This window comes from Triticum dicoccoides, chromosome 1A (genome assembly GCF_002162155.2).
Source record: "Triticum dicoccoides isolate Atlit2015 ecotype Zavitan chromosome 1A, WEW_v2.0, whole genome shotgun sequence".
NCBI classification, from domain to species: domain Eukaryota; kingdom Viridiplantae; phylum Streptophyta; class Magnoliopsida; order Poales; family Poaceae; genus Triticum; species Triticum dicoccoides.
The window spans coordinates 98,059,517-98,081,348 of NC_041380.1; the positions used below are offsets into that span (position 1 = coordinate 98,059,517).

At 45.4% G+C, this 21,832-nt stretch overlaps 2 protein-coding genes across 3 annotated transcripts; one reads left to right on the top strand and one right to left on the bottom strand.

The window, feature by feature from the left end:
* Window positions 1-324: 324 nt before the first annotated feature.
* On the top strand, window positions 325-7,667 carry LOC119365136. 2 transcript variants are annotated; one of them, XM_037630737.1, is made up of 3 exons: window positions 325-553; window positions 6,192-6,538; window positions 6,624-7,667. In XM_037630737.1, the coding sequence occupies exons 1-3, from the start codon at window positions 520-522 to the stop codon at window positions 7,329-7,331; spliced, it is 1,089 nt and encodes a 362-aa protein (XP_037486634.1). In that variant the 5' UTR covers window positions 325-519; the 3' UTR covers window positions 7,332-7,667. The 2 variants fall into 2 exon arrangements, with proteins under 2 accessions (XP_037486634.1, XP_037486643.1); XM_037630746.1 differs by lacking the exon at window positions 325-553 and adding an exon at window positions 3,498-4,112.
* Window positions 7,668-14,999: 7,332 nt separating this feature from the next.
* LOC119365153 lies at window positions 15,000-20,790 on the bottom strand. Its single transcript, XM_037630752.1, has 12 exons — window positions 20,550-20,790; window positions 20,340-20,417; window positions 19,144-19,225; window positions 18,328-18,395; window positions 17,948-18,049; window positions 17,299-17,388; window positions 16,997-17,071; window positions 16,780-16,812; window positions 16,205-16,279; window positions 15,808-15,855; window positions 15,412-15,485; window positions 15,000-15,299 (listed from the first exon to the last, which is right to left on the bottom strand). The coding sequence occupies exons 1-12, from the start codon at window positions 20,670-20,672 to the stop codon at window positions 15,272-15,274; spliced, it is 876 nt and encodes a 291-aa protein (XP_037486649.1). The 5' UTR covers window positions 20,673-20,790; the 3' UTR covers window positions 15,000-15,271.
* Between the last annotated feature and the right edge of the window lie 1,042 nt (window positions 20,791-21,832).

A 21,832-nucleotide genomic window follows, 5' to 3' on the forward strand; every position in this document is an offset into this window, starting at 1 on the left:
TTGGCGGTTATTTTGCGGGTCGGGACGTTTTGCGGAGTCTGTTAGAGTTGCTCTAATAATGTGACACATGTGCTAGCGAGTTATAGTTATTGTAATAAGATTTTGAGTACTTGGATGAATGGGACTTCTGCCTGTCTAGTCTCGAAACTTGTCCGTCCAATAACATTTTTCAATATTCGTGTAGTGTCAAAAAATATAGGACGGAGGAGGTAATTCGTATTTAGTTTCAATATAAAGCTAGTCATGATGTCTTCCCTCAACGATTTATTTTTTACAAACCACCAAAAATTGTTAGGCATACATCTGCTACTTGTGGGGCCCACTTGCACAGCAGCCCAAAAATCCCCAAATCCGTTCTCGCACCCGCAGGTCACATCCCGCGGCCACGCGCGCACCTCGCCGCCGGGAGACACCCCGCCTCCGCCGCCGCCCCCCCAACCCGGCTGCGCGCCCCCATCAATCGCCAGGCCACGCAGTGAGCGTTCCATATCGTTGGATTGCTGGGCGGCGACGGAGTCGATGTCCGGAGGCCAAGAAGGCGGCGAGGACTCAGGTGATTTGATTCTTTCTGATCTACGGAAAGGCATGAAGAGTCGCGATTCTTCTTAATTTTCAAAGGATCGACGAGAGCCTTGGTTGTATGGTTTGGTTTTGCTGGTCTACTTCCGTTTGTTCATGCAAATCTTAGCTGAGCTGTCGAAGTAGCCTTCCCTTACGGTCTTACGGATAACACAATACATTTGCATGTAATCTTTGTGTACTGCACAATTAAACATGCACCGAACACGTAGTAGTATTGTACTCTGATCAGTGTTAAATGCTGCCTAACATCTTGTTAAAAGGCCTTTCTTTTAGCTGTTACAAGATCATTTGTTAAGACAACAATGTTTATTTGAATGCGTTTCCACAAATGATGAAATGAACACGTATGGGAAGTAGAGATGGTTACTCGTTAGTCATTACTGGTACTTTTCCAATTTTTGTTGTTATGGAGCAGTCCCAATTGTCCTGTACCCTACAGTGAAAAAAGTGTGCTTAAGCATGCCTAGGCACTAGGCGACAACAGTACTCCTAGCGCTTAATCATGCTAGGTGTGTGCTTAGGTGAGATATGCGCTAGGCAGTGACAAAACACACAATTAACGCCTAGCGCTTAACAGTTGTAAGTTATGAGATGAAACCAGATGCGGTTTTGACAGAGTTTTGTTGTGAGTTGATTGAAAGCGCCTTTCGCTCCAGTTTCTATCACAATTATTTTCAGAACACAAATAAGAAAATATGCTTAATAAGTGATATGACTAACCAGGATTATAGACAAAATTTGGACTAGTCCTTGCTAGCTTCTTTCCAAAGGGTCTGTTTTGGAACATAGGTAATTCATAGTTCGCAACTTTGTCTTGAGTGATTTCATTTCCATTATAGAATGTCTCCACATTCTGCACAATCCATTTTTGTGGTATCAAATATGCTCTCATCTGCATAGCTGTAGTGTGGATTCAGCAAATATGCAGTCAAATGCAGTGGGGCATCAATCCTATCTTTCATACTCTTGTAAACAATGGCTAGCGCATCTTTGTAATGACGCTCGACATTGCCAAAAGCCTCTTTTGTCTCCTTCTTTGACTTCACAATCTCTCCATACACAAAGCCCATGGGCGGCCACACATCACCATCAACCAAGGGTAGCACCTTCACCAAGGGCTCGAACACCTTAATGCAAAGATTCACTCCCTTCCAAATGGCCTTATTCAGAATGATTGCTGTTGCATTCTTGCCTTTCTTCGTGTTTTGTCCCACTTCGAGGATACCACCATCTTCCTTAGTGAATCAGCCTTATCTGCAAAGTGAGAAATCGGGAAGGAAATCGGGTCACTCCTGGCCTGATGATTTTTATCTTCTTGGTGAAGGGCCTCATGCATTCCAAGGTGCGGTGGTACCCATACACAAATATTGTGAAAGCTTTGGCTTGGTCAAGTATCTTCTTGAACTTAGACAAGGTGCCAATCCCTTGGAGCATCAGATTGACAGTGTGAGTCACACAGGCATTGTTCCAAATATCGGCCAGTTAATCGGCATATCGGTCAATTAATCGCTACTGGGTGGGTCACCGAATAGCTGTTTAACTGAATTATTGGCCGATAAACTGGAAAATTCGCCTATTTATCCCTACTCGGCACCTGACTGATATGGTACCAGTTAGCGATATCTTGAACATTGCACACAGGAGCTCCAAAAGATGTTTGGCCTCTTCACTTTCAGGAGATCTTTAGCCCCCGTGTTGTTCGAAGCATTGTCGGTCACAACCTGCACCATTTGTTCAGCACCTAATTCATCAATTATTTTGTCAATCAGATATTCAGATTGAAGATCATCTCACTTGTATGTGGTGTGGCTGTTGTCTCCTTCGGCTTGATGAAGCTAACACTTTCTGAACAATGTGTGAGCAGTTTCATAATGCTTCTCCTCTTCATATCAGTCCAAGCATCGGTCATCAGAGAGCAGCCATTTTCAATCTTCTCATCCCCTCTCTTCCTTGAGTTCACTCTTGGTTTTTGCATACTCAGCCTTCAGTAAAGGCTCACGGAGATCATATTGAGTAGGTGATCAAGACCAGGGCCAAATTGACCAATGGCCTCAACCATCTGCCTGAACTCGTCATTGTCAGTTACATTGGATGGTATTGCTGCGTATAAGAGAGACACAACATCTTGTATAAGAGGGCAGCAAAAACTCCAATTGAAACAAACTCATCATTGTCATCGTTTTGTACTTATGCCTCATACACCCATCTTGCAATATAGTGATGTGCTCGAAGTGCTCTCTCACTAAAAAGCACAAACACGTATGAAACTGCCAAATCGGTGTCCTGGTATGGAAGGACACAGCGATATGGCCGGACACGCTGGGATATGCATATCCTGCAGTATCCCCTCATTTTTGAATTAAAAAGAAAGAGAAATAAATAGGGATACGGCTGGGATACGCAAGGAACATGCTGGGGACTCGGGATGCAGAGTAACGGGCTCGGCCTGATACGAACCCTAAATTTTCAGGCTGCTCGACCTCGAACCTGTCCAGGCTCCAGCTAACACGCTGCCGCTGCCGCCGCCGCCACTGCCTGGACTTGGCCGCCGCCGCCTGGTCGAGCCGTTTTCCAAGCCCGGCAAGGCGGCAACCTCTTCTCCCAAAGGCAACCATGCTGGAGCAATTAACCTCGAGTCCTTGAGTCTCTTCATCTCTTTGCAGCCATGATGTTGCTGTTTGGGTTTTTGATTGCTGCATGATGTTTTTGATTAGGCTGCTTAGTGTTGATTGCTGCTTGCTGTTAGGGAGCATGGCATCTGGCTGCGCCACAGCCGGTAGCCAATTAAGTGATGCATTTTGCAAGTTGTAATAACATGGGTCTGGAGGCTGTTGATGATTGAGAACTTGAAAAGGCAGACAACAAATGGGGCAGTACTCTGATCTCATCTCAGTTTTTCTTTAATATTTTGTCTTTAACTCTGTGCTAGCAAGTTGCACGTGCTTTGCACGTAACAAAGATATTGTCAATCAATGTAGCTTTGAAATGTGCTTTTTAGGGAAGAAAACACAATCCAAGGTAAAACCAAAAGCAAATATGAATTGAAAATTGTAATAATTATTCGCAACTATCATGACATTTTCTTTAACATTCTAGCAAACAAATAGTATGTGGAGCTATAGTATTTTTGTAATACTCCAACATTATATTTTGGATTGGACTAAAGTGTGACTCAATTCGGGTGCGACCCATCCAGCTTCCTTCATGTCAGGCGGAATGTCCTAACAAGTACGATGGCCTAGCAGCATGACACAATCAGGGTGTGATTGGATGACACTGGAGTGCGTCGCGTTGGTCGACATTTTTTTCAATCACGGCGTTCAGAAGTGGATTCTATGTCTATGGGATTCAGACTCCAAGAGGAGCTTGTATGCGTATGGCGTTCAGATCACCTATACACCAATTATCAACACTTACCGCCTGGTCGGTGGTCGCGTTGGTCAATGTTGCTACAACATTCACTCCATACGTTTAGGGTACATTTTTATGGGCTAAAATTGAAGACATGCATTATTCACACATTATTCACAGTAAGTCTGTTCTTTATATTCCTAACAAAATACTTTTTCTAGGCAATCCTGACAAAATACGTTTTTAGGCAATCCTAACAAAATACTTAACTGTAAGCATTATCACCAGTACAAATTTATTCGTGCGAAAGCCTAGTTGTTTTTTGGAGTAAGGCACGGAAGGCCAGCTATACTACGTGTATGGGCTCAATCGGGGTGCAGGCTGTACTGGCCCAGTCAATATCTTCTCCAGTTATCTCTTCTCTAATCTTCTACATACTTCCCCACTGTCTTAGGCTCCGTTAAGATCCAAATGGACCAGTCTTCTCCAGCGTCCTAGAGCTCTGTCTCTCACCCCGTCCCCATGCGCCCGTAGTTGTTTTCCCTTGCGCTTCGGCCACCACGGCACAAGGCTCCATGGGAGCACGCAGCTCTTGGTCCCCGTCATGTGCTCCCGTTGCTTGTTGGAGCTATTCTGTTGCTTGTTGGAGACTAAACGGAGGAATGGATCCATTTGTTAATGCTTTGAATGGAGCTCGCTTGATGAACTCCCATTCTGATCATGTTCTTATCCTCTCCCCATTCCCATTTAACACCTTCTGCTTCTTCTAAATGATGATCCGTGTTTGTCAAACTTGGCGTTCAATTCTTGTCAGCTCCATTTGATTGATGATTTTTATCTCTCATTTTTAGCTGCAATTGGTGAAGATCTAGCAAGCTTGCTAGATTGTTATGTACAGGGAAGCGTAGAAGATTGTTATATACAGTTCCATTTGGAATGTATGCTGATGTCCTTGTTCGGTGGCCATGAAAAGGAGGTTCCAGAGAAATGGAGAAGAGATTCCCACCTCTTACACTCAGGACGTTACTGTCCATACACGTGGGGAAATCCTGCACAACCAATGAGATGATCTAACGGCCAATAACGCTTGGATTTGCCACTTCTCAGCCGTCGGATGCTGCAGATCGAATGGCTATTATTCAAACTTATTCATACACTATATAGTGGTATTGATTACATGGCATATTTTTAAAATTTTGTTCTATACTCGCCGTATCCCTGTAGCCTTTTTTTGGAAAATGCCATATCCCGTGTCCCCGTATGCGTATTGCCGTGTCCGTGTCTCCGTATCCGTGCCTTTTAGCTCTCTCATCCCATGATGCCTTGTTAATCTTCACTTGCTTGAGCCTATATGGGTATTTAATACATTTGTATATACACTTTACTTGTATTTGTAACAAGAGCCAAACTGAGCTTACTTTTACTGGCCATCTGTAGCATTCGTTGATGGATCTCAGATCACTTAAGTTGTTGAATGTGAATCTTGATACCATGGCTGATGAAAATGAGATAATGTTTTTCAACGTGATGACATCATACTTGTGGTTAGGTGGTGGTACTACTTAGCAGATATAAGATATGCAGTTAAACCTAGTAATACTGTCGTCATATATAGGTTGTGAATATCATCATTTAATAACCCTACTGCACCACCAAGAATTGTCCAATCACCAATGATATTATCTTTGCATGAAGATGAAGTGGGTGTTTGAACGCTGAATGGGTGTTTTATATTTCTTGCTCACAGAACCTCTTTTCCATACAGGACTTAAGTGAAGTTTGTAACCCATGTTCTGTTGGGCACAGTAAGATAACTGTTAAGTATAGACATCATCTCCTATGATGACCAAAGATTCTAAATAGTGCCTAGATTGATTATATTAGTTATGGTCTTATAGATCAGCCAGAAGTGAATTGCCAATAGGTAGTACATTGATTTGGAGAGACCGAAGTTAGTATAAGAACTTTCTGGATTGATTATAGTAACAGATCAAGTAGAGGTGAACTGCCACTGGTTAATGTGTATCTGCCTGATGGGTTTAGGGTGAACATCGATTTATTTTCATTGCGATGTATTATTTAGCAGTGCTGAATGCATTTATTTGATGACGTTTGCACCACTTGTTGCACTACGGTTACTTGTATGGCTTCCACTATTTTTTACATGACTGTAAGTATGATTTACGTCTTATCATCGACCTCACATCAATAATGTAGCTTAGTCATCTTAATTCTGTGGCTTTACATACTTCCTGCAGATCACATCATGGACCTAGGCGAAGATCAGAATTCCTTTAAAACCAAAAGATCACGAGCCACAAATTGGCCCTCAGTAATGTCAAAGTTTCTACTTAATTGGTACCTTGAGAAAAAGAAGGCGATGCCACCTAAGACCAAATTCAAGAAGACACACCACCATTATTGCCAAGCTGCACTAAATGCTAGATTTGAGTCTGCTTACACTGTTGATCAGGTCCATCGCCATTTGAGGCGTCTCAAGGAGGTTTGGAATATTGTGGCGCGTTATATGAACGAGAACGGGAGCAGGTTTGACAAGAAAAACAAAATGTTAATACTACCTTCTGCAACCATGGCTGCTCTACCCGTAAGTATTGCATCACTAGAAAGTAATTTAATATTTTGTAGTTTTCCCAGTGCACTAATGGATAATTTTCATTTTTCTTGTATAGTTAGCAGAACGTGCTATTCTCGTTAAACCCATTCCATTCTTCGACCATTTGCAAGCTCTCTTCAGCGATTGCCCAGTTGATGGTGCCTCTATGACAGACCTGCTGACAGATGCTGACTTAAATGATGATCAGATGGAAACCCAGGATCCGTTGAACATGATGGTTGTTCATGCAGACACAGGGGACCCACACGAGGCAGGCTTGGACAAAGTTGTTTTGGGGGGTGAAGATGAGTGTCATGAGGTTGCAGTTATTAGCGCCGTTGGTACAGTACCATGTGAAGTTATGTCAGGCACTAGCGCACCATCTGCTGAACCATCAGGATCGGCTGAGAGCACAATAGCTGCTCTCAAACCCAGCTTGAAGCAGTGCAAGATAGTCAGCAAAGCAAAAGCAAATCCAAAGCCACAGGCTGTTGCGCTACATGATAGCAGGAAACCAGACGCGTTCAACAGGAACTTAATGGGGATCCATGACAGACTCGATAAACCAACACGGACAGCACCACCACTGTCAGACCCAAATGCTCCTCTGTGGAACATGCTAAAGGAAATTCCATTGACACCTGCTGATAGGCTGTCAGTTGGGATTTATCTTTGTAAGCCAGAGTCTGAAGTGCATCGAAGTTTTTTCATGAGTATGGGTAAGGAGTACCTAGAGGCATGGGCCCACAAGTTCTTGAGTGGAGGGGAGCCTGGAGCCTTATAGTTTGATTGCTTAATCACGGCTCATTGCTTTAAATTCAACCCATGCTGTCCGTGGATGAATTGTTCTTCAGACTTCAGAGGGCCTTGTTGGTGCTGCTACATATTGGTGCACCTCTTGTGCTATAAGCATTGGTAAATATGATTAGTTTTTTCGCGGGAAAACTATTAGTTAGTTATTATCATGTAACTTGCCTTAACACCTTACCTGATAGTCCAGTGTAGTTTGCGGACAATTTGTGAGCATCTTATGCTCATGGCTTATTCTATGTATGATCAGATGTCCCAAGATTACAAATTTCAACTGAAAATGATTGTATGTTATGTGTGGTTTGTTTTCTGAATGTGTGAATTTTCTTCAGCTCGAGGAGTGCCTTTCGCTTCACCAGCAGTTTATACAATGGGCACACTAAAGTCTAAATAAAGTATGCTCAGATATATGAGGGGTGAGTTGTTTGTGTGTATGTTATGTATCGCAGAAAATTCATACTAGTACACATCACATCAGCAGCACAAAGCAATAGCTCACCACAGGTGACCATATGGCCACGTGCGCGCCCGACACAAACACGGGCACTAGGCTGACGGTGGGCAAAGGCAGCAGGCTCGGTCGCCAGTGCAGCAGGAAGCGGTGCGTGGAATATTCGGAGGAGGATGAACAAGGGAGAGCAACAACTATATTTTATGATTTTCTTTGCGATGGGGTATAAACCTGTCCGCACGTAGAGCATGGTTGATAGTACAAACAACTATGTTGTCGTACTCCCTCCGTTTTAAAATATAGTGCGCCCGTACTTTCCGAAGTCTAACTTTAATCATAAATTTAACCAATGAGACCAACTGCGGTGTGAGAAAAAATTATGTACTTGAAAACTTCTTTCGAATACGAATTCACTGATATAATTTTTGCTTTCGCCGCAATCGGTCTTAGTAGTTAAATTTACGGTCAAAGTTGAAGCACGTGGATAGAGGAAGCACTACATTGTGGAATGGAGGGAGTATCATATACCCATCTCAAAATTCTTGTTTTAGATTTGTTTAAATACGAATGTATAAGAACAACTTCGCCGACCCAAACGAATGACGATTTCGTCCTTTTTTTGTCCGTTCGGGTCGGCCAGACGGACACGGATGTACGCTTCCGCATTTGGGTCGGCGTGTGTGTCTAACGCTGGGTTGAAACCATTTTTGACTGCGAAAAAAAAATGAACGCATGCATATTTAAAAATATAAACAACATTAATTAAACATTAAAGCCGGCCACAAAGGCCGGCGAGAGTCCACGCGTCCACATTTGCATTTAAAAAAAAATAAAAACAGTCTAAACTACGAGGCGGCGCGCTGCCCTAGGCGTCCTCGTCGTCGTCCTCGGGGTCCGTGAAGTCGATGAGCATCGGCGCCGGCTCGGCCCAGGCGAACGCCGTGTTCCAGAGCGCCGTCATGTCGGACTGTGCCGGCGCGGGGGGTTGTGCGGCCGCCTGTGCAGCCGCGGCCTGGCGCGCCTCCTCCTCGGCCTCGCGCTGCTCCTCCTCCAGGTCGCGCTCGAGCATCTCGAGGTACTCGTCGTCGCGGCGCTCCTCGGCCACCCTGATCTTGCGCCAGTGCTCGAGGTACGTCTGCTCCTGCGTCGGCGTCGCTCCCGTCCAGACCGGCGGCGCGGGTACCCACTCGCGCACTACTCCCGTCCAGGAGTAGCGCTCGATGGGGGACGGCTCCGGCTTGATGGGGGACGGCGGGGCCACCGACGGCACCACGTTGTCGCCCGCCGCGGAGAGGGCAAGGGCCTGCGCCATTGCCGCCTCGTACCGAGCCTCCTCTTTCGCCTCCGCCGCCTCCACCCTGCGCCGCCCGTCCTCCTCGCTCTCCCGGAAGACGGACACAAGTGCCGCCTGGTAGGCGTCCTCCGCCGCTTGGTCCTCCTCGCGGACGACGAGCGCCGGTGGCTGCGACCCCCGGTCGACCTCGCGCACGCCCCGTCGCCTCGCCTCCTCGTGCTCGAAGGCGAACCACCTCGCCCAGTTGGGCGAGTCGGTTGCGTAGGCGGCCTCGCGGCGCTGCTCCGGCGTCAGCAGCGCCCGCCGGCGCCGCACCTCCTCTGCGTGAGCACGAGCCGACCGCGGCGCCGTCGGCACTAGGATCCTATCTGGATCCAGATGCCAGTCGTGCGGCAGCGTCACGTCGGGATACGACAGAGGCTGGCGGTGCTGCCAGTGCCACTCCGTCTGGTGCACTGGCACGCTCACGCGCTGCCTCTACCGGCGAGGCGCCGGCGCCGGCGAAGGCGGGAGGAACTCTGAGGGGAAAGGGGTGGCGAGAGACTTGCCCTTGGCCTTGCTGCCGCTGGCGCCGGAGAAGAGACCCATCTCGCTGTGGTTGTGGTGGATAGGGTTTGTTGGCGACGAGGAGCAAAGGATGGCAGATGTGGACGACGAGTTTGGATGAGGATGGCCCCACCACACGGTCGGCTTAAAAAAGGACGAGCGCCGTCGCTGACGCGTGGGCCCGTCATCGTAAATTAAACTGACCGCATGGGCAGCGGGTAGTTGGACGGCCGCCATGTGGAGACGCGGCAGACAGCGGGAAGGCGCGCGAAGCGTCCGTTCGGCGTCCGCGCCAACGCATTTGGGGCGCAAATTTGGGCCGCAAATGCGTCGGCACGGATGCAACGCGGACGTGATTTGGATTTGGGTCGTCGCGTTGGGCCGCCACTTTTGTCCGCGCAGACCCAAACGGACGCAGGCGGACGAAATGGGCCGGCCCTTTGGAGTTGCTCTAAGTCACGTTTTAGTTTAGATACATCCGTATCTAGACTAATCTAAAACAAGAATTTTGGGATGGAGGAAGTATATATAATCATCATTTATAATTACTTATACAATAAGGTTGGCTATAAGATTAGCTACAAGAGTAGTATTTCTTTTCCACCTTCTCTCTATCTCTTTCTTGTATCTGCTTAGGAGCAGGCAAATAGTTAGGCTCTTGCATGAGAGCTCACTTCCCTCTCGCGTTTTCATGCTCTCCCTCCACATAGGCGAAATTGACAAGTAAGCGGGCTATAAGCAAGGCTGCAGGGTGCACGTTTTTGTCTCTGGGTGCACGTGCTCCCTGATGAACAATAAACTCAAAATAATAGTAAATAAATTTTAAAAACTCTGATCTTTTTAGTAGATGTTCTTATTAGTGTAGTAAGCATGCTTGATAATTTTCATGTAAAACGATATAGCAATGCTTTGTCAGTGAAAAACAAAAATAAATGTAAAATGTAGAGATAACATTGGTGTTCGAGTTGTTTTTTTGTGCAAGTCAAAATGCTTAAGGTTTTCCCCCTAAAAATTTGCAGTTAGCATTTGGATGTGACAATGAACACTCAATTTTTTTTAAAAAAAAATAACATTTACAAATAAAAAAATAGTGTGTAGGAGCATATGCTCCCAAAAGACGAATTGAATTTCAATTTTACGCCGCTCTATATAGTGGATGGCCTTAAGAGTAACTCTAGCAGACTCATTAAAACAGTCGTTTGCTATAAGACTGGGATCATTTTTTGGCACAAAACAGATCCGCTATATTCGGTTGTCATCTAATTTTTTTTGTAAGATATTGTAAACTTCGAGCCGCGTCTGCCATATCTACGGTTTTCACCCTCTTTTTGTTGGTTCCTCTATCCCACCCACTCCTTGGCGTGAAGGAAATTCCAACTTGCGCCCGCGAGGACACCTCCACCGCTGCCACATCTCCCCACCGTCACTTGCTGCCTCGGCCGCCCCGCGCTATCGAGTAGCTCCACCGCTCCCTGCCGTACCTTCCCCACCAATTTCGGAGGCCAGGGTGCCCATTTTTTCCCGTGGGCTAGCGGCGGCCGCCGCCATGGATCTGCCCCGGAGCTTGCCGCGCGGCTTCGTAGTGGGCGGATCCGGTTGGTCTGGACATTGGTGAGCCGCGGAATCACCCGGGGTGTAGCCCTGCTCGCTGGCGCCGCGGGTTTGTGGCTGTGGTGAAGAGGTCGGTCGTTTTGCTTCGGTCAGCAACGGAGAAGAAAGGCGGGACTGCCTTCATTCTGGCCGACGGAATTGCTTCTGGGGAATGTAATTTGAAGCCCATTTATTGTTTTAATCTTAGGTGCGGCGATATTTTAGAAAAATCTTAGGCGTGGATTTATTTTTTTAGATGGATGCTTGGAGTTCTTCGTCGTCTTCATCACATGATTCCGACATAGAGGAGATGATTTTGGACGACGATGTCGGCCACCTAGTGTTGTTTTATATCATTAACAAATTTGAAACCGGCCCGAAGAGAAAGTGTCGCATATCAACGGTTGGCCAGCTTTGCATTCCGCGCGACCGAGATCTCAGCCACAACATGCTCATGAAAGACTACTTCACCGAGGTACCGACATATTCGGCTCATCTTTCCTGTAGGTGATCGAATGTGTATATTTTTTTCACATAGTTGAAGCTTGCGAGTAAAATTGTCGTTTCTTCACTTGCCGGAGGAATGTCCTCGGTTTGCTTGGGTTTAGTTCATATCAAAAAATATTGACGGCAATGCGAGTGATTGTATATGGTTTTCCGGCTGACTACACCGATGAGTATCTTCACATTGGAGAAGATACCATGCTCAAATGTGTGTGGGTCTTTGCAAAGACATTGATCTGGAGTATCTTCGAGCTCCAAATAAGGAGGACACAAAAAGAATGAAGAAAGAGGATGGCCGGGCATGCTTGGCAATGTGGATTGCATGCATTGGAGGTTGAAGAACGATTGCTTGGACGGGGCAATACACCAGCCAAAAATGTACACCAACTATTGTGCTCGAAGGCGTGGCTTCACACAACTTGTGGATTTGGCATTGCTACTTTGAATTGTCGTGGTCTCTCATCAATGTGTAACTATCTCATCTTTTTGCTCGCCTAGCTAATGGAAAAACTCCGGCTTGCAACTATACCATCGATGGACATGACCACACCATGAGGTATTATCTTACAGAAAAAATATCCTCCATGGTCAACATTTGTGAAGACAAGTGACCCAAAAACTAAGAAACGCACATTTTTTGCCCAAGCACAACGGCATGTGGTTTGTTGCAAGCTTGGTTTGCTATTGTTTGAGGTCATGCTCGCTTCTGGGATAAGAAATCTCTCAGAAACATCATGACTGCATGTGTAATTCTACACAACATGGTCATCGAGGATGAGAGAGATTTGAGCTTGAAGTTTTATTACGATAATGTTGGTACCCGTGTGAAGCCTGCCAGGGACACAGATGAGATCAATGCATTTCTTGACACCTACCAAAAGATTGAGAACGGTGCTTCGCACTACCAATTCCATAATAATCTTGTTGAGCATTGGTGACAACTTTATGGGAGATAGATTTGCATTTTATTTTAATAAATGTCATATGTATTTATGTGTGTCTTGAACAATTATTTGCCTTCCGGACCATTTGTTGTTGTATTAACTATTTGAATTTAAACATTTGTTGTAATGAACGCATTGTTGTATTGTGATCTGCCATTTGGATTATTTATAAGTTTGATTTATATACTCTATCAAGTAAAATCAGGAATTTGCAAAGCTCCTGAAAATTCGTGGTAGTGCGAGGCCTTCGACGCGGAACAAATCCTGTAAACTCATCCCGTAAAATTTTGCAGGACAAGTTTGCGAGCAGATCTGCTCTGCCGAAGGCCTCACGGTACCGCAAAAAATTTAAAAGCAGCCCTTATATCAGAATACCGCAAAATAATTTATAAGCAGCCCTTGTATCAGATTTGTGAGTATCCGCAAGAGTTGCTCTAAGGGGTAGTAACTTCCTTGCGTACGCTGTCTGCATGCATTCACATCAAATCTTTAGTCTCAAGCTAAGAAGCCGACCCTCGTGCCGCTCCCGCGAGCGGCCCGGGCGGAAACCTAATCCCCGCCGCCGCCGCCCCCACCCTCCCCCTTCCCCTCCCTCGCCGCTGCCAGCGGACGCCACCGGGCAAAGCCCGTGCGCGCGTCGGCGGCGGCGGGGTCCCTCCTTCCCTCGAGGCGCACAGGCGGCGCGGGACGCCCTGCCTCTTGGTGTCAGGTGTTTTGGCGGCGGCGCGCGTCTGGCCTGTGTAGGGCGCGACCTGGCGTGGTTCGACCGGTCCTGGCGCACACGGCCGGCGGCGCTCGGAGGTGCTGGTGCTGCTCAGGGGTTGCGTGGCCTGGCGTGGGCCGGCGGGTTGCGGATCTGGCGCCCCACGGCTGGTGGCTCTCGCTGGTCGGTGGGCGGCTCGGGGCGGTGCTCTCCAGGCTGGACGGCGGCGAGGCGCTACCCTCCGGGAGCTGGCGGAGCTAGGGCTGGTGGCTGGCTAGCGGCGTGTCGGTGGTGCTGGCTGGCGGTGCCCGGAGCGCGGATCCGGGGATCTCGGCCCGGATCTGGTGCGTCTTAATTAGGCATTGGCCGACGTTCTTGGAGTGCTCATGGCAGGGGGTGCGGCGGTTGTCTCCGAATCCTTGCATGGAGCGTAGCAGGATGGAGGGTGCACTGGCGGCGGCGGCGGTGCGGGCGCAGCCATGGCAGCGGCGGCGCTGCGAGGCCTTGCCAGGAAGGGTCTTGTCGGGTAGCGGGCGTTCGGTTGCTGCCGTGTGAGGCGGGCAGCGATGCATCGACGGTGTGGGTGCCGGAGTGTGGTCGAAGGTGCGGGTCGGATCCATTCTGGTGGCAGTCCCCTGGCGCGGGTGAAGGCCACCGTGGCGGATCTGGCTTTGCACTGCTCGGTGGTTGCTGCGGCTCCTAGTCGATGTTGAAGGTGATGGCTTTAGGCGTGCTCCCTCGGCAGTGAGGGGGGCTTCGATGACAAGTTGTTGTGGTGGCGGCGGTGCGAGGCATCTGATCAGGACTGGCCGGGATCTTGGAGACGTGGAGATGTGCAACGCTACGGATGAAAATCCTTTTCGGTTGTGGCCGGACCGGCGTTGATGACACCTACGGGTGTCATTCACCTTCCTGGAGGCTTCGCCGAGTGCAACCCTATTTTCCTCGCGACCTCGTATCGACAACTGCGTCCGGGGCGAAAGCCTTGATTCGTAGGATCGGCATGATGGCAACGTCTTTGAGGTTGTTACTCTATTGGCAACGTCTTTGAGGTTGTTACTCTATTGGGAGCATTGTGCTGGGAGACTCGAGGTCCCATGATGCGCTCCTCCGATGTTCACCACTGCCCAGATCTTTCTCCTCCGGCACCATGTACGGTCGTCGCTGGCTAATCCAAGGAAGCTGGAGTTGTTGTTCTTCAAAGGTCTTCAGTGTCGGCTGAGACGCAGTGAGGGGCTCGGTGTTGGGTAGGCATTTTGTGTCGTAACTGTGTTGTTGTGTTTGGTTGTCTTTGTACAAACCGGTGTGGAGTTGGTCACCTTCGTTGTTCGCAGCGAGTGGTAGATGTTGTTATATGTCTTATTTCTCTCCTATAAAACTAAGGTACCCTCAAAAAAAAAGCTAACAGTTAAATTAGCCATAAAGTCCAGGAAGCAGATCAAACAAACACTAAAATAGACAATCAGGTAGAGCAAACAAAATCAGGTAGATCAACCAGAATGCCAAACAGTCGTAGGCTCGGTAAATCAGCCAAAGTGGGGCACGGCAGCCTTTTCGTGGTACGAAAATCAGAATGGAATGCACAAACAGCACGATTACAGACCCATCAATGAAATGGTTCAAGGAAACTGAAGTGACGTACATTTATTTACGGCAAGTATTGCATAAAAATGCAAGGCATAAGTGATGCCAGAATAACATCTGGTCTAGATTCCATAGTACCTACTACTTCGCACACATTTTCAAATTTAACAAACAGCACTTCCTGCAAGCAAATAACAAAAAGGCTGGGACTCTTTACATTTTATCCAGCAAGGATTTCCCTTTAAATGTTCCACTAAGTAACGAATCTGGATACATTTCTCACCAACCCCGAAAAAAATTAGTTGGCAGACTTCAACGAGTTGGACCTACAAAACAGGGCACGGGTTGTCGACTTGCTTATATGGTATACTTATTTCAGTACAGGTCCAGTAGTTAAAAGAGACCATATCTGCACAGCATAAGGTTCAGTCCACAAACCTGCTTATCTTGTCAGTGGAATCAGCATTGCTGAAATCACTAAAATTCCCTGTTTCTATGGCTAGTTGCAACCCCTGAAATGAAATGGAGGTAATTATCCACTGTAGTGTGATTTGTGGTCACTGCGCAGCTTTGTATAAAATGCATGATCTCTGTTACTACTCCCTCTGTCCTATAATGTAAGATCGTTTTGCAATCTTATATTATGGGATGGAGGGAGTAACTTTGTTGACGGACAGGCATTGCAAAAACTTGTTTTATAAAGGGACAGCATTGTAAACACTTAAATTTCAATTTTCATGACCACTCCAAAGCCCAGCACTTGTTTATATCAAGGGACAACATTGCAAAGAAAAGTAAACAGGCTACCGTCAAATCTAAAATATTATGACTAACCTGTATGCCAATTGTTTCAAATCGCTTTGCTGATGGTTTAATGCCTTCCTGCACAAAATCAGGAGAATATTAATGAAATGGACAAACAGTTGAAGCTTACAAAGAATCACATGTCAGTAAGCACCAACAGATATACTACGTTTAACTGCAAAACATTTCTTAAGAGTCTTGAACTGCATGATAATACACTGCAAGTATACCACCCTACAAAGTTGGGTCATCTATTTTGGAACGGAGGGAGTAGCTGCAAACGCAACTCATGAATAATGAACAAAAAGCAGCATACAAGTGCAGCATGGCCTACACATAAAGGTCCAAAAATGAAGAGAAACTACACATAATACAGAAGGTCCATATCAGAAGCAACGATTCTACCATATATGCTTTAGGATCATACCAGGCGTTCAGGGAGCTTCCCACCACTTTGCTCTATGAATTGGCAGAGGTACATCACACCAGCGCATGAAAAATTCTGTTGAATAACATTGTAACCATAAGAAGAAGAAAAATCAAGTACATGGAACTCACCATACTGAAGGAATAAAGGTAGATCGAAACTTCAAAGGATGAAAAAGAACTTCACATTTTGGTAATATACCATTTTATTACTAATAAATTAGGAAAATAATATTTAGAGAGGGGAGGAGTATTCAGGGCAGGCGTGTGATTCGGTAATTGTGAATTTGTGCAAAATGTCGAGAGATTAGTACCCCAGCATGCTTCAACCCAGGCTACCCAGCTGATTTATACACATGGACTAAGATTGGCATGAGTGCACTTATGCAGAGTGATTTAGGGTTATGTGCAACTCAGGAGACTGGCATTTATCACACAATTGCGTTTAGGTGCAAAACAGGAACAGCAATCTTTCAGTCTTTAAACATGCTATTCCCAGCAGAGTTTGTTGGACTGAACAACGCAAACTAAAAAGGACCAACATAACAACAGAACCCTTTCTAAGTGAACACCCACCTGTTTGGCTTCCATTGAATCCATCTTCTCATCCTGTATGAGAAATAGCAGATTAATATAAACTTAAAAACTACTACCTCCGGAACTAATATCAGACATTTTTGCAGTTCAAATTGAACTAAATAGAAGTTTTTGCAAACGTCTTCTATTTAGTTACAGAGGAGGTACAATCATATCATGTGACCAGCTGACTGGTGCCAAACAGAGTTACACTCACCAGTCCCCAGACCAATTCTTTGATGTTCTTAATCTCTGAACCAATATTCTCAAGCTTCAGTCGTGCGCCAGTAACCTGAACAGAAAAGTATATATCTGAAAACCATATGCACCCCATGCACACTTAATAACAAAGTTAATAGAGAAAAAAAATCATCTCTTGACAGATTATATAGACAGCAAGTTATTGCACCTAATCTTGTCATATATGCTACTTTAAACTTTCTACCTAACGCATACGCATTCCAATAAACATAGATATGCAGATACATCATACATATGAAGGTGTTAAGGAGAAAGTACATCATCTTTTATTTGCCCAGAAAGCGCCTTCTGCTGATCCAATTTGTCATCCAACTTCTCAATGCGTTGTGTCAAATGCTTTTTAGCAGCCTGCGTAATTATCAAATTAATTCAAATATTAGATAATATGATACAAAACTACAGAAATAACCTCCTATATGACAATCAAACCAAATGGCACAGTACAGAGCCAACAATTTGGAAGAAAACTCCCAGTTCATCTTCAACAGCCTCAAACGAATATCAGTTTAAACATCAAGCAAAATTAAGATTGCTGGTCCAAATGGTTAAGGAAATTAAGACCGAGGACCAATCATATAACTGTTCTTTCTGCACACAACAATAGTTGGTTAAACTAATAGAGGATGTCATGTGAACAACTGCCCTTTCTGTGGGTAACAAGACAACATTATCAACACAACAATGCCCTAACAAGTTAGGCCGTCGACTGAATTTCTGCACGGCAGTACTAGTTTGTAAACAATAGAAGCTACAAAACTCATAATCCTAGCAGCATAATACATATTAGAATCATCTAATACCTACATTTAACTACGTCTCCTCGGAATGAATGGAAACAGATGTTATTTTAAATCTTACGGAAACAGGTGTTTTGCAGTGCGGAACTACGGGCACCACATGTACTTACAGCAAGAGAGCTCTGAACTTGCTCCAGATGTTTAGTCATACTTGAAACAACGTTTGCCATGTTTTGCTTGGTGACATACATTAAGTCCCCAAAGGAGATGCCCTGAAGAAGAAGTAACACTTCAAAATGAATTGGTCTTCAAGAAGACAATATGGCAGTTTCGAGAAGAGCAGATGTACTCCCTGCGTCCCAAAATGTAAGACGTTTTTTGATACTATGATAGTGTCAAAAAAAACGTCTTACATTTTGGGACGGAGGGAGTAGCTTAGAAGTGATGGTAGTAGAAATAATGGGGAAAGCAGATAGATCCTATACTTTTGGCAGGTAAGGATACTGTGAGCATTACACAAGCATAAATGCCATGATGGGAAGAAACATACTTTCCACCACATATAACCATAACCCAGTGCTCCAACAGTTGCTGCAGGTACTATTAATCCTGATACTCCTGCAAAAACATTAAGAACACTGTCACAATGTATGTATGACGGCGGTAAGTTTGTTTGACCACACACAACTGACACGATGCCAGGAAATTTTGCTGGTATAATCAACACAAAGTGACATGGGCTAACACAATACCTAAGGGGTTGTTTGGTTAAGGAGATTTTACTAGATCGGTTTTGCATAAATATGTGTACGGTTGTAACTAACTGAAACTTTGTTTGGTTAGTCTAACAAATCTGAGGAAAAGTAAATAATGGTTCCTGTAAAACTGGGAAACCGATTTTTTAGAAAAATGATGATTAGACGTTTTCTATAAACCAGTATTAGTTTATCTCGTACACACGGGTGAAACATGTTTTACGTTTCCCAGTCCAAACAAGATTCTGCATACTTATCTCTTAACCTAATTATTAGTAAAAAATGGTTTTCCAAAATATTCTACTAAAACGTGTTCTGTTAAAACTAATTTAACCAGACAACCACCAAGAGAAATCCACCTAACACAAAGTAACTGAAAACTATATAACGAAGTTCGGCGTATCAATAATGTCTAGAAGTAGGAAGAAGTAAATTAGGATGAATGAAACGAACGGAAGCAACAAACAATGAGAGTACAATATTTACTGCAGGCTGATGTATAGCCAACATTTGTTAGGCAGCTATCCCTGGTCAGAAACACACAAATTTGACAATTTATCAAGTTGACAATTCTTGAAGAAGAAAAAGAAGTTGTCGCAAGCTAGACAAACCTGTTTGTCCAGAACCTCCACTGAGAACAGTTATCGAACGTGGAGAACCTAGATTGCGTACCTGCATAGCCAGTTGGCGCACCTAAAAGGACCAGAGTGTAAGTTTAGCATGACAGGATTGAATTATTATATGCTTACGAAGATGAGTACTTAGCAAAGAAAAGAAATACTGGTTGTAAGTCTAGATTAACTTCATCAATGACTATCATTATCTCTTATCAGCCATTTAAAATGTTCGTCTAAGAACATTAACCTTTTTTAGGTAGAGTAAATTTTACTTTAGGACAACAGGATATGTTAATGTAAAAAAATTCAAGCAAACATATTTTCAATGCATCATGTAATTCGTCCATCTAGGAAGAATTGCACAGCAAAAGATCTTTTAAATCAACAAGGAAGTCAATAATCCCAAGTTCATACCAGCTTCTCACACTAACGAACTATCAGGACAAGGCATCCACAGTGTGAAGAACAAAAAAAAGAGAGAGAAAAGAATGCAAAGGCCACATTACTAAAGAGGAACTCACAAGAATAATAGGAAATAATCTAGCAAAGCAAATTGTGAGCCTCAGGCTTCGGAGTTACCAGATTTGTCTCTACGGATGCTGTGAATTTTAGTGAAGCTATTTCATAATGTTTACGGCAAAAGACATTTCTGTAGATTTACCAGTATCACATATTATTGCCATATAGACCATTAAGACTACAGAATCCGTAGAAAACATACCAGCTGACATCAACATATCAGGAAACCAAATCCAATAATTGCTGAAAATCATCACATGTTTCTATTCTGAAATGGGCCGGTCTATTGGACTAGTGGCAACAAGTCATCAAAACACATTTTCATGCTGGACCAAAATATTACTTGCCAAAATAAAGCAACCACATATTTGCTGGAAGCCATAGCTAATGAAGTCAACAAGCCATGTAAACAAGGCTTTATCACGGGCATCACATCCAAGATATCAAACATTCATCACAAGGGCAAGCATAAATACTACTCCATCGGTAATACCAGCTGACCGGGGCATAGGGTCATATAAAAATACACTTAATCGTATCATGTACTTCCAATTTTGAGGTACAGGCTCCGGTGGAGATGCATGACAGCATGTGTGTCAAACTAATGGCAAGAGTACACATCATCAGCAGTACATGGCTAAGACTAAGGGTAGGTAGATCAACACGCGTACCTCGTTGAGCGCGTCGTTGATGCCGTGGTCCGCACCACCACCTCCTCCCTTACCCATCTCCCCCTTCTCCAGAAACTCCTGCAAGGCCACGCGACACGGATCATCAAAACCAAATTATCCAAACCGAACCACCTTCCGGCCTCTTGAAAGATCGGGGTCGTAGTTTTCGATAGAGGATAGTAGCTGCCAGGTCGTGGCCAGGGGACGCACCTGTATCTCGGTGAGGATCTCCGAGAGGCGGCCGTTTCGTAGGACGACGGAGCCGGCCACGCCCGCGCCGACGAGCATGACGACGCGGGTGAGGCCGAAGCCCGCCTGTGCCACCATCGCCATGGCTGCACGCCGCCGCGCGTCCGATGTGATGCCGGTGGAGGTGGAGGAGGAAAACCTAGCTTAGGTTACGGCGTGAGGTGAGCTGAGGAGCGGGTCGGGCTGTCTGGGTGGAATGGAGGGGGTGGAAAGGGGAGCCCGTTCAGAAGGGGTGGGGCCCATATGTCAGCGAGTGCGGAACGGGGCAAACTCGATACGTGCTGCTCCACCCAAGTCGGATGTGTCTCACCAAAAAATGTCGGACAAATCGTCTAAGGTCTTGTACAATGGGAGATGTTTAGGGGTGCTTAGAGAAACCAGGTTTTTCTTAAGCACCGGTGCTTATTTGTACAGGATAGACGCTTAACTAAGCGTCTTTTCTGTAGAAATAGGTACCGGTGCTTCAGAAAAATTCGATTTATTTTCCTAAGCACCTCTCTAAACACCTCCATCGTACAAGGCCTAAAAGTATGGGGGGGGGGACGATAAACAAAAAAATGGATATAATTTTTAATGTCAATACAGAGACACAGGTGCTCATATACACAACACACATCCTACCCTATAAGCACCTTCGAGAGACTGAGCCGGCATATCATCTTGAGATTATACGAAGTCACCGGTGCATCGCCGGAAATTCTGAAATAAATCCAGGATAAATGCGAGTATCGGGACTTGAACCCTGGTAGGCTGAAAATATCACTGTCCACCTAACCATCCAAGCATAGCTTGGTTCGCAAAAAAATGAATAATTTTGACCTGAGGTAAACCTACACATTATATGATGTAGAAAAACTTGAACATCATATATAATAGTTGGATATCCGTGCATTGCCGCAAAACAGCAAATGGATGACACGGGGTCGACATTGGCTTGTGTATACTTCATGGCTAAAAAAAGGTATGCATGGCACATCTCCCCCTCCATTCCTCCTTCCCTTCCCTCTCTCACTTTGGCACGTTTCAACGCCAATCACTCTTGGTGGCCAGCCCCGCGGGTATCCTCTCTCCACCTGTTGCTCCGGCAGCGTGAGGGGCGAAAAACCCTTATGTTAGCACTATCTCTCCTATCGTTGGGAGAGTTGTTTTCCCACCACCAGAGCGCGAGCACGATTTGGTCGTGATACATCTTTCCTGGTATATGATCGCCAAGCACATCCTTATAACTCACATGGTTGTCGAGT

Bases quoted from the DNA above. Each gene is read 5' to 3' on its own strand.
- LOC119365136 (XM_037630737.1), top strand. From the start codon at position 520: ATGTCCGGAGGCCAAGAAGGCGGCGAGGACTCAG. The intron at 554-6,191 runs GTGATTTGATTC...TACTTCCTGCAG, and splicing joins AGAAGGCGGCGAGGACTCAG to ATCACATCATGGACCTAGGC. The intron at 6,539-6,623 runs GTAAGTATTGCA...TTTCTTGTATAG, and splicing joins CAACCATGGCTGCTCTACCC to TTAGCAGAACGTGCTATTCT.
- LOC119365153 (XM_037630752.1), bottom strand. From the start codon at position 20,672: ATGGCGATGGTGGCACAGGCGGGCTTCGGCCTCACCCGCGTCGTCATG. The intron at 20,418-20,549 runs GTGCGTCCCCTG...GTGGCCTTGCAG, and splicing joins AGATCCTCACCGAGATACAG to GAGTTTCTGGAGAAGGGGGA. The intron at 15,856-16,204 runs GTATGATCCTAA...GATTTTGTGCAG, and splicing joins GGAAGCTCCCTGAACGCCTG to GAAGGCATTAAACCATCAGC.